This window comes from Artemia sp. Qi Xiang Cuo, chromosome 4 (genome assembly GCF_049724085.1).
Source record: "Artemia sp. Qi Xiang Cuo chromosome 4, ASM4972408v1, whole genome shotgun sequence".
NCBI classification, from domain to species: Eukaryota; Metazoa; Arthropoda; class Branchiopoda; order Anostraca; family Artemiidae; genus Artemia; species Artemia sp. Qi Xiang Cuo.
In genome coordinates, this window is record NC_142797.1 from 1,208,509 (window position 1) to 1,223,241 (window position 14,733).

At 36.8% G+C, this 14,733-nt stretch overlaps 1 protein-coding gene across 1 annotated transcript in view; it reads left to right on the top strand.

The window, feature by feature from the left end:
* LOC148952669 (RRP12-like protein) overlaps positions 1-14,733 on the top strand; it is a 124,636-nt gene that overhangs the window by 69,288 nt on the left and 40,615 nt on the right. The window contains exons 13-14 of the mRNA XM_089087331.1: positions 1,826-2,014; positions 7,195-7,465. Of these exons, the coding sequence (XP_088943457.1) occupies positions 1,826-2,014; positions 7,195-7,465 (460 nt within the window). The remainder of the gene's footprint in view (positions 1-1,825; positions 2,015-7,194; positions 7,466-14,733) is intronic.

Below are 14,733 nucleotides of genomic sequence, written 5' to 3' on the forward strand. Positions count from 1 at the left end.
CCCGTCTTTTTCCAGCCTGATTCGTTTAAAAACCTTCTGTCTGAAATCTTAATCCAGTAAAAATAGCCAAATTGATTCTTAATATTTTTAAGTACCCCTCTTTTTCTCCCTGGCCTGAATACCTAGTTTACCATTTCATACATATAATTCGCTCTGACCGGGTTTTGTAACCACACTTTTTATTCGCTGCAATACTTTTGTTGAAATGAGACCATAAAAAAAATTGTTGTAACTTTTGCTAGTATAGTTCTACCATGCTTCATCTTTAATGACAGGAGCGCATTTAGTCATTGTAAATTAACGTCAATAGAGATAGTTGGCATGGTTTAGACTTATGAATAGATGTTTTGAATCCCTTTTTCAGGCCGCCCCACATCCAATACGGGTTATGCAAAATATCATTTTGAGTACCCGTATTCAAGTCTTCCAGAATTCGTGTCCAACCATGTTAACTGGCTTGTTCTAACTTTGAAGAGTCCAGTATGCTAGGAACCCAAAAGATGAAAATGTTTTAAAATTTTGTTGGGTTGAACATGGCGAAATGATTTTGTCGTGCCCGCTTAAAACACACTTCGAAACCGGTACCTGAAACAAATTTGTACTGTTGAATTGATTAAATCTAGTATAGAACACAAACTGCTCGAAGTTCATTTGAAAAAAGGCTTTTTGAAAAATTTTGGCCTTGAGATTAGTTCGATACGAATTTTTTTTCGGATAGTTTGGTTAGAGGTCAATTCAATTTGGATGAAGTTTGTGTTGTTTTGGGATGTAAATGAGAGGTTTGCACACTCCTAGACCTCTATACCTTTAGATTGCTAGATCAGGCGTTGTAGTGCTAATTTTGCAATGGTGTGAAAAAGCTGGTTAATGGTGTAAAAGTGCTTCATTTGCAATTTTTTCAAATAATCATGTGAGAAGTAGTATACAGGTGCGGTCCGATCGGAGGGGGCGGGGTTTTGTTCCAATTTTTGGGTAAAGTTTAGAGGAAAATTATTCTTTTTTCCCTTTCTTAAAGGTGAGACTATTAAAAAGCAAAGAGAGAGAACAAATCTCACGATGAAGTCAACTAACGGGAGTACGGCAATTAAAGGTAAAAGACAAAACTAAAGCGACCCGGATATTGCACCTGAATAAAACAAGACGTCTTCAATGCTGAGAAAAAAAGATAAAACTAAAATAACCTAAAATCAAATAAAATCGAAAACCAAGAAAAAAATAACAAATATCTATATGTACAATTGTCGCTACTATGACTGAGCGTCACAGAAACTAATAGAGGTGCTTCAATGAAGACTCTAAAAAAAACTACTATGAAAAAAAACTAAAAAAGTACACTAAAAATAGGAAAGGAACGAACTCTGGGAAAAAGCCTTTTGGGCTGACCCTCCTCTCGAAATCTCCTTCTTTTCTTAATTTTCGAACCGATTCTTATTCAGATTAATCAAATAGTTTTTTTATTATTCAACCCCCCCCCCCCTCCAAAAAATATAAATATATATAAATTCCTGAATAAGAGTAAGCAGTTTTTTTCTAAACAAATATTTGAAAAAAAGTAATGGAGCTTGGCCAATGTAATTTTTGGAAATCTGCTCAATTATCAAATCAAAAAAAAATTGAATTTTTGTGGACCTGAACCAAGTTATTATCTTGAAATTAATAAAGAAATTTTGTGTGGAAAGCGATGTTTATGCTAGTTCACTTCAGTGTTTAATAAAAATAAGGTGTTTTAAAAAAATAATGAAAATAACAGGTTCACCCTTAAAAAATGATACTTCTAGATAACAAACATGAAGATCTCTTAATGCTTCTCAAATTTCTCTTAAAGGCTTTTCAACATTTACACAAAGAAGCCAGATGGACAGACAACAGATGGGCATCGATCAGCGGCCTATGAAACCATTTCAGTTTATGCAACAATTACTCAAAAAGAAAAATTGCAGTCATTCAATGAAAAACTATTTGAAAAGATGATGCAAGCTACCAAAGGAACTGCACCGAGCGGTGAAGACCCTGTGTATGTAGTCCTTCTTTTATTCTGTAAATTATAATTGTTAAATATTGTGTATTTAAGATTCATTTTGGGCAGTTAATTGGCCAGCGGCCAATTTTCTCACCAATGTCCTTCCCAACCCCCCCAACCCCCCACCCTCAGAGGGGAAAAAATCAAAGTTTTGGCTTCGTTATGTATATACGACCGCTTCCTTGTGAATAAAAAAAAAATGCATAAAGAAAAAAAAATAAATGCATAAAGAAAAAAAAATGCATAAAGAAAAAAAAGCAGTGGTGAAGAACCTGTGTATGTAGTTGCTCTTTTCTTGTGTAAAATTAGAATTCTTATGTATTTTGCTTTCTGTTTTGATTTTGAATTCCTATTGTTTCTAGTCTTTTAAGAAGCAATTAGTTTATTCATAGGACAAACCCTACAGGATTGTCTTATTTGCCAGCGTATCTAAAAAATGGAATGTTTCATTTTCAGGTACTGAAAAGATAAATTAGGATATCGTAAAAAGTATGCGTGGACCCTTTTTTTATAATAATAATAATTTATTTGAACCCTCTGTACATACAAAAAATGCACTTAGAGGAGTATGGAAAAAGAAATTTATAAATACTTATAAGCACTATATAAACAAAATATAAACACTTATCATCACAAACACTAAAAAAAAAAAAAAAAAAAAACCACTAACAATAACTCACAAACGATTAATATATCCCAACGGAAAATATACGACTGACTCAGATCGCTGTTTGAATCTCCCCTCTAAAACATCCAGCTTATCACATATCTTAAAAACCGTATCGTTTGGAGATATGACTGTTACGAGATCAAATAGGAACACAAAGAAAATACTTACAAAATTTGAAAAAGACAGACCGAATTTGTTGAAGTTCAGACGTGGTAAAAAATTTCCATAATGACACCAGAAAAAATACATGGGGAGCAAAAAACGAGCTATAAAGCTGACCAAGCGTTTTTTTGTCAAATCGACCTTTAACTCTAGAAAAACGTCCATAGGATTTTCTCAACTTCTCTCTCAACACACTTATTGTTAATGACCTTGTTGTTCAAATTCAGTCCAAGGTACTTATGTGAAGCAGTGGCAGAAATTGAATCAGAGCCAACCTCAATTTTTGAATCGGGAGGGTGATGACAACCAAAAACGAGAAATTCAGTTTTAGCAGAAGCGACTTACAGCCCGATGTCAGACAACCCGGCATAAAGGCTGTTCACAGCAGCCTGCAGAGATTGCAAATTGTCAGACAGTAGAAGAATGTCATCTGCGTATGAAAGGTGACTTGCGTCAATGGATGGCTCGATAAGAAAATGCGGTATTCTGCGGGTTGCGTAGCGGATGGCATTGTTAAATATTGCAGGACTTAACACTGAGCCCTGTTTGCTCCACGACGCACAGAAATTCGGTTGTTATAAAGATTTTGCACGCGGACACGTATGGAAGAGTTTTGGTACCATTGCCACAGGGAGGCACAAATGAATGGGTTTACCCCACTCCTCAAAAGGGCTACAACAGCTTGGGAGTGTAGGATCGAATCAAATGCTTTAGAAATATGTATTGCACAAACATATAAAGGTTTCTTCATTGTCTCATACCTCTCCAAAATAGACACGAAAACTGCATGTGCATTCCCAACACCAAGACCCGCACGAAAATCAAACTGATGATCTCCATAATGAGGTGTTTGTAGATGTTTCGAAGGATAAGTGAAGGAAGCCAAAATTTTAATGTAGTTGTAAATGTGTCACTGGGGAGGGGGGTGGCACTGTTGGTAGATTTTGGCGCTGGCCAATACATTGTTCAAGAAGAGTTTTAAAATATATCATTCTTTGTTTAATCATTCATTCTTTATCTTCTTTGTCATTATTTATCTGAGTCAAAATCATTCTTTATCTTCTTTATCATTCTTTATCTGAGTCAAGATCATTCTTTATCTTTGTTTAGTTTTTCACAAATTTTAGGAACACATCAATTTTTCGCAGTAAAAGAATCAATCTATAAGATTTATGGCTGTAATTTGATCTGGGTCTCTTGTTGTTTAGACCGAGGCATTACTAATAATGTTACTATATTGAATTTCACATTGTTGTGCAAGTATATTTTTTTTTTTTTTGTAGTATATTTTTTAGTCTTTAGGCTCGTTGCTGCTTTCGTATATCTGTATATTATTTTATTCGTTTCCAGGTCTAGTTTCTCGAGCTTGCTTCTCCTTAGGCCTTGTCAAATATTTTTGTGTTTGTAGAAGAACTAAATATGGTTCTGAAGTATGGGTACTCCGAAAAAATGGAGGAAGATTTGCTATATGTTTCCCAGAGAAATTGCCTACGGACTGTTTTGGGTACCCGACTGACTGATGGTATTTTAAACAGTAGGCTGTACGAAAAGTGAGGTTCAGTCCTGCTTTCTTGGGCTATAATGAGAGAAAGGTTGAGAGGGCACGTTCTGCCGATGAAGGATGAATGAGTGCAAATGTCTTTTTCGGCCAACCGTCTAGGGTTAAATGGAAAGCAGTTCGTCCGCGGTTTTGGTGGGAGGATGTTGCACAAAAGATTTAAGGGAATGGGAACTTCCTGGGATAGTGCAAAGAGGGAGGCTGTGAATAAATTGGGCTGGAGGAGGAGCGTCTGTAGCTATGTTGGTCTCAGGCGGTTTGGTGATGTGGTGACTTGTTAGTAGTAGTAGTATAAGGACTAATTAATGGTTGAACTTAGCTGGAGAACCATAATTGGTCATCCCATTCATTAACCTGACAAAAATCACCGCTGCAAATACTTGTTATTGTATACATAAACGGTTCGTATACTTTGTTTTTGACTGGTGAACATTGTTTGGGTGGGTACAAAACTATAAAGTGCCTTTAATGATTTTATTCAAGAGAAGAGCAATTATGATGGTTGGATCGGAAAGTTCCTTCTGTGTGTCTAAACCGTGTTCAGTGTGTAAAGAAAGGAGAAAGTGGAAGGCTGAACAGTAGGCTGTTCGGACTGTGTATTTCAATTAAGGCTGATTTTTTTTTATTATAACTTTATTTGTACTAAAGAAAGAAAAATTCAATTAGAAAGTAAATACGAGAAAGTGAGTAATAAAATAGTTCATTGGTTGACGTATGGCTGCGTGTTGATTTAAGCTGCTTGCATGATTTAAGGACCTTTTTCTGTGCCATTGCCTTTCGTGGGGAGGGGGAGGGGTGTCTCACCCTTAAAAACGATTGTTGGTTCCAAATATTTCGGTTTTTCTGTAATTTTAGTTGTTGTTGTTTTTTCAGCTGCTTTCAGCTGTTTATGTTTACGATAAGAATGATTGTTATAATAATTGTTATAATTGATAAAAATTGTTTTAGGTACCTGGCTGACTGTCCGTATTTCAAACAGTAGGCTGTTCGGAAAATCAATCCCGCTTTCTAGGGCTATAATGAGAAAAAGGTTGAGAGGCTCGGACACGTTCTGCTGATGAAGGATGAAAGATTGCCTTTTTCGGTCAAATGTCAAGGGTTGAAAGGAAAGTTGGTTGTCCTCGGTTGGGAGGGGTAGATGTCGTAAGGAAAGATATAAGAAAAGTGGGAACTTGCTGGGAGTGTGTGAAGAGGGGGGCTTTGAATAGATTGGAATGGAGAAGGAGCGTGCATAGCTGTGTTGACCTCAGGCGACTTTGTACTGCGGGGAGTTGTTAGTAGTAGTAGTAATAGTATATAAAAGACATATAACATATCCTAACCTTGTTCGCAAACTGAGATGTTATCCATATAACGAGTTGAAACTATATGTAATAATAGAAAACCGTCCACTGCGACTGACTCAACAAACCCTTAATTAAATTTGGCATTTTTATTATTATTATTATTAATATTATTATCATTTCCAATGGGTCACAAAAAATGCAGCAGTTCAATCACCAAATAATCAAACAAAAATAAAGATTACCACTTACTTTTAAAATCGGCCCCGATGCATATGACCATGTTTGAACGATTCAAAAAACTTACTCCTCCCTCTTCCCCACCCATGCTAAACACGTAATCAACAACTCTAGAGTAAGGGTATATAGTGGTCAAAAACTTTGTGCCACATTTATTTTCGTTCTTGTGGGAGAGGAGTCCTTTGGACCAATGTCAATATAAATTGACGCAGATGTGACTTCAGAACCAATATATTAGGAATCGACGCTTGCATTCAACGTTCGATATTTATACCAGTCTCATTAATTTCACACAGTTGTATCGATTTTATAATGAAATGCTTATTCAGAAATTGCATAAAAGTTAACTCATTAGGTATTGCCAATTTTAATGCAGTTAGATTAATTTTTACGAAATATCAATGCACATATTACTCAGCTTACTTAGGTCTTCCCACGCCAGCTGACGCATTAGGCAACAACGGTGCCTCTCCATGATGACCTCTCTTGTGCTTTTCACCCAAGTTCTTTGAGTGACGATCTCAAAAGCGCAGCATCCTTCTCAAGGCATTTGCCTAGTGTTGCCTTCTATGGCCTACGTCTTCTGATGTCGGGAGGGAGGAACCCAATATCACACATCATGGAGTAGTGCACATATGGCATAACATAATGCTATATTAATAGACACTTTTTCAATATTCGATATTTACTACAGTCTTGCCAATTTTACTGCAGTTGTATCGACTTTAAATGAAAGGTCTTAGCTGAAATGGTATAAGAAGTAACCCAATAGGAATCGATGCCTTCTTTTAATATTCGATATTTACTACAGTTCTATCAATTTTCGACGAACTACTGATACAGGCACGGGATAAGAAATAATTTTGTTGGAGCTTTCCTTCAATATTCGAGGTTTTGCGAATTTTATTGCATTATATGGACTTTTAAGGAAGTGCCGATACAGATGTGGCATATGAAATAACACAGTTGTTATAAATGGTTTCCTTCAATATTCGATTTTCTTGCGGTTATGTCAATTTTTACCGAAATATCGATCTTGTTTGGTAGCGCAATTGGTGAAAGAACCATCAACTTAAACTGCAAGTCAGAATTTGTGGAAAGACGTATTTCTGTTGACAAGAATTGTGCTCTATTTAAATGCGTGGAAAACTATACGAATTTTTTTAACACTATATCTGCTTAACGAATGTTTCTTTTTTATGAATTATTGTTCTAGCATAAAAACCAAATATTTTTCTAAGTTATGTCTTGCTCTTTTTAGGTTCCTATTGCATTCATTAGTCGACTTAGAGCAGATACTAATTATATATCAAGAGACTTCGTCCATTGAAAAAATGTACCAAATCTGTATTAAATGGCTGAATGCTTCTCCGCGTGATATACAACTTGAAAAGCGCGCCTTTAGAATCATACAAGTGCTTCTTGATGCAGAATCAGCTGAATGTCGGAAATTTGTTGCAAAGCATTCAGAAGAAATCTTGGAGCTTATGACAAAACCCCTGCCTAAGGGAACGCCACCTTCTGTTATCGCTGTAAGTTTCTGAGTTACTACAGTTACTATAATTACTTTACTTATGGCTCTAATAATAATTTTATTTTTAACCCACATCATATACAAAAATTATAATTGTGGATAATAACGAAAAAGTAGATAATACATTACATACATTAGTACATAAAACTTAAAAAATTCACAGGAGCAGAGTAACCAAAGAAAATAAAAACATTCAAGATACAAAAAAAACTATCGTAGGCAGCGCAATAGCGCTGCCTAAGTAAAGAACGATGTTGGCACAATGTATTATTATTTTTTTGTTTTCTTTTTCCATACTAGGGCACTTCGTATCGAAGGAGTAATCGTAGAAACTTCGAAAAGGGCTCATTCGATTTGAAATTGGAGCGGCTAGTGCCCTTTTTAATAGTCGAAAGTGATTGGAGGGCAACTAGCCCCCCCCCCCCACGCCCCTCAATCCCCCCAACACAACCAATCAAAATCTTGAGATAACCATTTTGTTCAGCGTAGTTGATTTCCAGATAGAAAATATGTTTTTGAGGAGGACACTCCCCCACAACCTTCAGGGCAAGGGTTTTAAGTTGTGTCCTGGGGGCATATAAGAATGATGTTGGCACAATATATTATTTTTTTGTTTCTTTAGAGCAAGGGCACTTCGTATCGAAGAAGTTGTCGTAGAAACTTTGAAAAGAGCTCATTCAATTGGAAATTGGAGTGGCTTGTGCCCTTTTTAATAGTAGAAAATGACTGGAAGGCAACTAACACCTCTTCCAAGCCCACCATTTCCCGAAACACATACAATCAAAATTTTGAGATAGCCATTTTGTTCAGCGTAGTTGATTTCCAGATAGAAATTATGTTTTTGAGGAGGACACTCCCCCACAGAAATCGGGGCAAGGGTTGTAAGTTATGCCCTTAGGGCATATAAGGTTTTTATAGAAGACATTGTCGTAGAAACTTCAAAAAAGGCTCATTCGATTGGAAATTCAAAGGGCTAGTGCCCTTTTTAATAGTCGAAAGTGACTGGAGGGCAACTAACCCCCCTGTCACGCCCACGTTTTCCCCAAACACATCCCATCAAAATTTTGAGATAAGCATTTTATTCAACGCAGTTTTAAGTTCTGGCTTTAAGGTCTTAGGGCATGACGAACCCCCCCCCCCCAGCCCTCAGTGCAAGGGTTGTAAGTTATGTGCTGGGGGCATATGAGGTTTTTGTAAAACGTGTTGTCGTAGAAAGTCATTCGATTAGAAATTGAAATGACTAGTGCCCTTTTTAATAGCCGAAAGTGATTGGAAGCCAACTAACACCCCTTCCACGCCCACCATTTCCCCAAACACATCCAATCAAATTTTGAGATAGCCATTTTGTTCCACGCAGTTTAAAGTTCAGGAAATTATACCTTTGAGCAGGACCCTCCCCCCATAGTCTCAGGACAGGGGTTATGATTTATGCCCTGGGAGGATATAAGGTTTTTATTGAAATCTTTTTTGTAGAAACTTGAAAAAGGGCTCATTCGATTGGAAATTTAAAGGACTAGTGCCCTTTTTAATAGTCAAAAGTTATGTGAGGGCAACTAACCCCCCTCTCACTTCCACTTTTTCCCCAAACACATCCAATCAAAATTTTTAGACAGCCATTTTATTCAACGTAGTTGAAAGTTTTAGAAATTAGGTCTTTAAGGATAATACCCCCCCCCCTCCCCCACAGCCCTCAGGGCAAGGGTTGTAAGTTATGTCATGGGGGTATATAAGGTTTTTATTGAAATCGTAGAAACTTCAAAAGGACTAATTCATTTGGAAACTGAAAGTGTTAGTGCCTTTTTTAATAGTTGAAGGTGATTGGAGAGTGACTAACGCCCCTCTGACGCTCACTATTTTCCCACCCACATCCATTAAAGATATCGAGATATCAATGTTGTTCAAAGTACTTGAAAGTTCTGGAAATTTGGTATCTTAGTATCATAACCCCCTCAGAGCCCTCAGTGCAAGGGTTGTAAGTTATGCCCTGGGGGCATATAAGATTTATATAGAAAGTTGTTGTAGAAATTCCCAAAAAGGCTCATTTGATTGGAACTTGAAATAACCCTTTTTAATAGTCGAAAGTGAGTGGAGAGTAATTAACCCCCCTCTCACGCCCACTATTTCCCCAAAAACATTCAATCAAAGTTTAGAGATAGCCATTTTGTTCAACGTAGTTGAAAGCTCTAAAAGTTATATATTTGAGGATGATAACACGCCCAGACCCCCAGGGCCCAGGTTTTAAGTTATGCCCTGGGGGCATATAAGGTCGTTATAGATACAGCTGTCGTAAAACTTCAGAAGAGGTTCATTCAATTGGAAATTGAGTGGGCTAGTGTCCTTTTCAATAGTCAAAAGTGATTGGAGGGTAACTAACCCCCCTCTCACGCCCACTATTCCTCCAAACACATTGAATACAAATTTTCAGATAGCCATTTTGTTCAACGTAGTAGAAAATTCTGGAGATTAGGTTTAGGTCTTTGAGAATGACACCCCCCCCCCCAGCTCTCAGGGCAAGGGTTGTAAATTTTGCCCTGGGGGCATATAAGGTTTTTATTGAAAGTGTTGTCGTAGAAACTTCAATAGGGCTCATTTGTTTGGAAATTGAAAAGGCTAGTGCCATTTTTAATAGTTGAAAGTGATTGGAGAGCGACTAACACCCCTCTCACGTCCACCATTTCCCCAAACACATCCAATCAAAATTTTAAGATAGCAGTTTTGTTTAACGTAGTTGAAAGTTCTGGAAATTAGGTCTTAGAGGATGAGAACCACCCTAACAGCCTTTAGGGTAAGGGTTGTAATTTATGCCCTGGGGACATATAAGGTGTTTATAGAAAGCGTTGTCGTTTTAAAAATCGCTCATTTGATTGGAAATCGAAAGGCCTAGTGCCCTTTTTAATAGTCAAAAGTGATTGGAAGGCTTTTTTTAGATCAGGGCACTTCGTATCGATTCTTATCGACAACTCGAAGGAGTTGTCGTGGGAACTTCGAAAAGGGCTCATTCGATTGAAAATAGAAAGGGCTGATGCCCTTATAATAGTTGAAAGCGATTGGAGGGCAACTAATCCCCCTCCCATTTGCCCATTATGTTTAAAAGCTAAATGTTGCCTTAAGATTAAATCAAAATGCACTGTGTTAATGCTAATTCCCAATAAGGCATCTCAGCAGTATCTCAAGAACGACTGAAGGTATTATGTTCAAACTCTCAGGGCTACTTCTTCTCTTAAAATTTAACCAAATCAAAATAGCGTAAGTGCATCCAAGCTATCAAAGCAAGTAAACAGATTTTTTTGCGAATAGTATCAAGTTTTCCATTTCAGGTCAACTAGAGGAGGTATGAAACTAAAGTAAACACTACTATTTGTGTCCAGAATTTTAAAAAGGTGTATGTTGTTAAAAATTGAAAAATTATTGTTATTGTTAAAAAATTGCAAAAAGTTTCAAGTTTTTAAAAATTCCTTATTTCAAAATCAATAGTTGCCCTCGGATATCTTTTGACTCTTAAAAAGTGAACTAGAACTTTCAATTTCAAATCAAATGAGCCCTCTGAAGTATATACGAGCATCCCTTTCATAAGAACCATACATGTCCCCAGGACAACAATTACAACGCCTACCCCCCTGGGTCCTGGGGGTTGTGTTGACACCGGAGTTTTTGTTATCTAATTTTTGAAAAATTTTTAAAAAACTGGCTTTGTCAAAATTTGTAGCGGATGGCTTTGCGGAAAAAAAGGGCAAGGGGGGGGTTAGTTGCCTTTAAATCTCTTGACCCTTAAAAAGTGAACTAGAACTTTCAGTTTCCAATCAACTGAGGTCTTTAGAAGGCTTATACAAGCATCTCTTTCATAAGAGCCATACCTGCCATTAGGGCATAACGTAGACTGCCTATTCTTAGGCTCTGGGGGGTTTTGTAGACTCTTAAGTTTTTCCTATCTGATCATCAAGCAATTTTTTTTTTAACACAATTTCCATCCAAAAATTTTAATCTTATTGTTTTTGAAAAAAAAGGCGTGGGGGGAGCTTGTTGACCTCGATTCTCTTTTGATTGTTAAAAAGTGAACTCGAACTTTCAATTTCGAATCGAATGAGTCCTCTCTGAAGTTTATAGAATCATTACTTTTTCAAGAAAGATACTTTCCCCAGGGTGAAACTAACACTACTAGCCCCCGACCCCTGGGGGGTTATGTAGACGTCTGAGTTTATGTTATCTAACTTTTGAACAATGCAAATCTTAATGACTATCTCAAAATTTTTTTCAGGTGCATGCAGGAAAAAGGGGCGTGATGGGGGGGGCTAGTTGTCTTTCAATCTCTTTTGACTCTCAAAAACTGAACTAGAACTTCCAATCTCCAATCAAATTAGCCCTCTCTGAAGTATTTGCGTGCAACCCTTCCATAAGAACCATGTATTCCCCTAGGGCATAACTTACAACGCCTGTCTTCGGGCCCTGGGGGGCTGTGTGTCTACCCTGGAGTTTTCTTTATATGGTCTTTGAACTATTTTTTAAAAAAATGGCTATCTCAAAGTTCTTATCAGATGGGTTTGAGAAAAAAAGGGTGTGGAGGGGGGATAGGTGCCCTCCAATCTCTTTTGACTCTTAAAAAGTGAACTAGAACTTACAATTTCCAATCGAATGAGCCCTCTTTGAAGTTTATAGGAGCAGTTAAAAATTGCTGAAATTTTTCGCCGGCAAACAAATAGCAGGCCAAACTATTAAGTCTAAAAAAAGAAAAGATTTAAAGTATTATTTTCTTTTTCCCTGAAAAGACTATGTCAATATAAAATGAACAGAAATTAATTAAAAAAACTTTTTCCACAAAATATGTTTTTCAAAGAAAAGTAAAGAACTCCCATTGAACAAAAATGAGCAAAAATAAAATCAAATAATCTTTTTTGTCTAATGGAGTTCTTTACTTTTCTTTGAAAAACTTATTTTGTGGATAAAGTTTTTTAATTAATTTATGACAAAAGACAGGCCAAGACTTAATAGAGCGGACCAGGACTTAATGGAGCATCGTTTAATAATTTAGAGCTTCATATTTCAAATGTTTGAAAATTACCTGTTCATGAATATAACGAATTCAAATTAATATTGTGAAAAAATAAACAACAAAACAAACAACTTCAACAACACTTCATACAACAACAACAACTACAGTAAACGAGTAAGGCCACTGTGGTCTGGCAGATACTTATATGTAGACTGGGGTAGTTTGCCGGCAAGCCTCGACCCAATATCCGGAAGACCGTAAATAGATATGAGGTTCCGATTTCTGTACCATGGAGGCAGATACAATTAAAAGTGGGAAAACCGGAAATAATATGAATGAACTGATCTGATGTCTTTTTGGTGAAAAATACTGTAAATTCCAGACAGAAACAAACCCGAGTGATCTGTAAAAACCGAATATAATTTAGCAAGAGACTTTGTATTGTATCTTCCTCGAATCGCAACAATTTTAGAATAACTTAACTGAATTTTCTTCATGCAGTCAGTGACGACGACCTTTCGGAAAGACTTTAGTGTTTTACTAACATCGATACCTGGCCACCGGAAAAAAGGAACTGATGGGACAGAAAAAGATCCGTAAACTAGAGGGGTCATATTATTACTATTAAATGAGAGATATTCACACTTTGAAAGATTAAGAGAAAGTCCAATGGTATGAAGTTTAGATGGTATTGTTGAAACAGACAGGGAAAGCCCCTTTTAGTCCTACTGATGAAAAGGATATCATCTGCATAAACAAGCTAAGAGATGTTAACGGAATTAAGAATTCAAGTGGATGGGATAGGAGAAAGAACAGATGATATACAAAATTTAAAATAGAAGGAGAAAGGACGGCAACTTGCCGGACCCCACGCCGCACTGGAATTTTGCTTTTGGAAACACTCATGTCCGTTTTATTCCGCAAAAAAACAATTTTGAATACCAACATGTAAGAAGAAAAATTACCGAAATGTTAATACCGTGACTAAAAAGGGAAAAAATAGCTTGGTGATGGGTAATGGTGTCAAAGGCCTTGGAGAGATCCAAGGCGCATAAATGTAGCTCGAATCCATTTTTAGTCGCCTCAGTAGGAACATTTGCCAAAACACGATGTGCTAGCTGGCAACCTACTCCAGCTGAAAACCCGATCTAGTTTTCACCGAAGTATGTGGAAGACTTAACTGAAGGAAGGAGTAGACGCTCGTAAATAGTGCTTGTATTTCAAAAAACCGTAATTGGCCTGTATGATGCACACTCAATCAGAATTTTTCCTTTTTTCAAAATTGAGGTAACTCTTCCGAATCAAAAACTTTCAGGCGCAAAGGAGGTACATAAATACATTTGGAAAAGAAGTTTTAGATGTTGGGCAAGAGCTGGACAATCAACCTTTAGGTTTTTGGCACCTATGCCATCACCATCAATAGAACTTGACTTGAGCTTCTTTATAGCTAGTACCACCGAAGATAAATGAACTGGGAGGATCTGGTTCTGGTGGAGTGGGGTAGAATTAAGAAGCTTCATAAATGTAGGATGAACGAGATGGTTTACGGTATTAAAAAATTGATCATAACATTTGCACCAAGCAGCAGGGCTAATTGGGGAACTCGTTGAAAAAGAATCATCAATTTTATCTGAATTTACTACCTTTTTTGAATCTAAATTACTTGTTGGGGACTTACAAATTTTAGATTTTGCAGACCGCAAATACTTTTTATACTCTAGTTTAATTTTTCTGTTTAAGCTCAAAAACTACGCCGTTGAGTGGCCGTTCGCAAGAAACCCATTTACGCATCCAAAATTTGGCTTTATTTATCACTGTTTTTAACCTGGGTCTCACGACCATTCAGGCTTCCGTGTATCAAATTTTACACGTTCCTCGGGAACGGCCACTCTTTCGGCTTCCTTCATACATGATATAATATCAACATAATATATATTCAAAAAATTATTATCATTTACAAATTTAGATCCAACATGAAGTAGCTGAAAAGGAACTTTTATAGTAGACAAAAGAGCTGCAAGGGTAGAAATGTAGAGCGCCCAATTAGACTTATTCCAATTTCGCCTGGTAAACCATCTACGATTCACGCGTGAAATATCTAGTGACAGAGAGATATCAAACGAAAAGGAAATTGGTAGGTGGTCTGTATCACTTTCTGTTTCGTAAACAGAAACAATCGAAACCGATAAATTTGGTGAACAAAGAACAAGATCTATATTAGTATGGCTCCCAGAATGATGGAAATATGAAAATGAACGATTCTTATCCAGTAGCTTAAA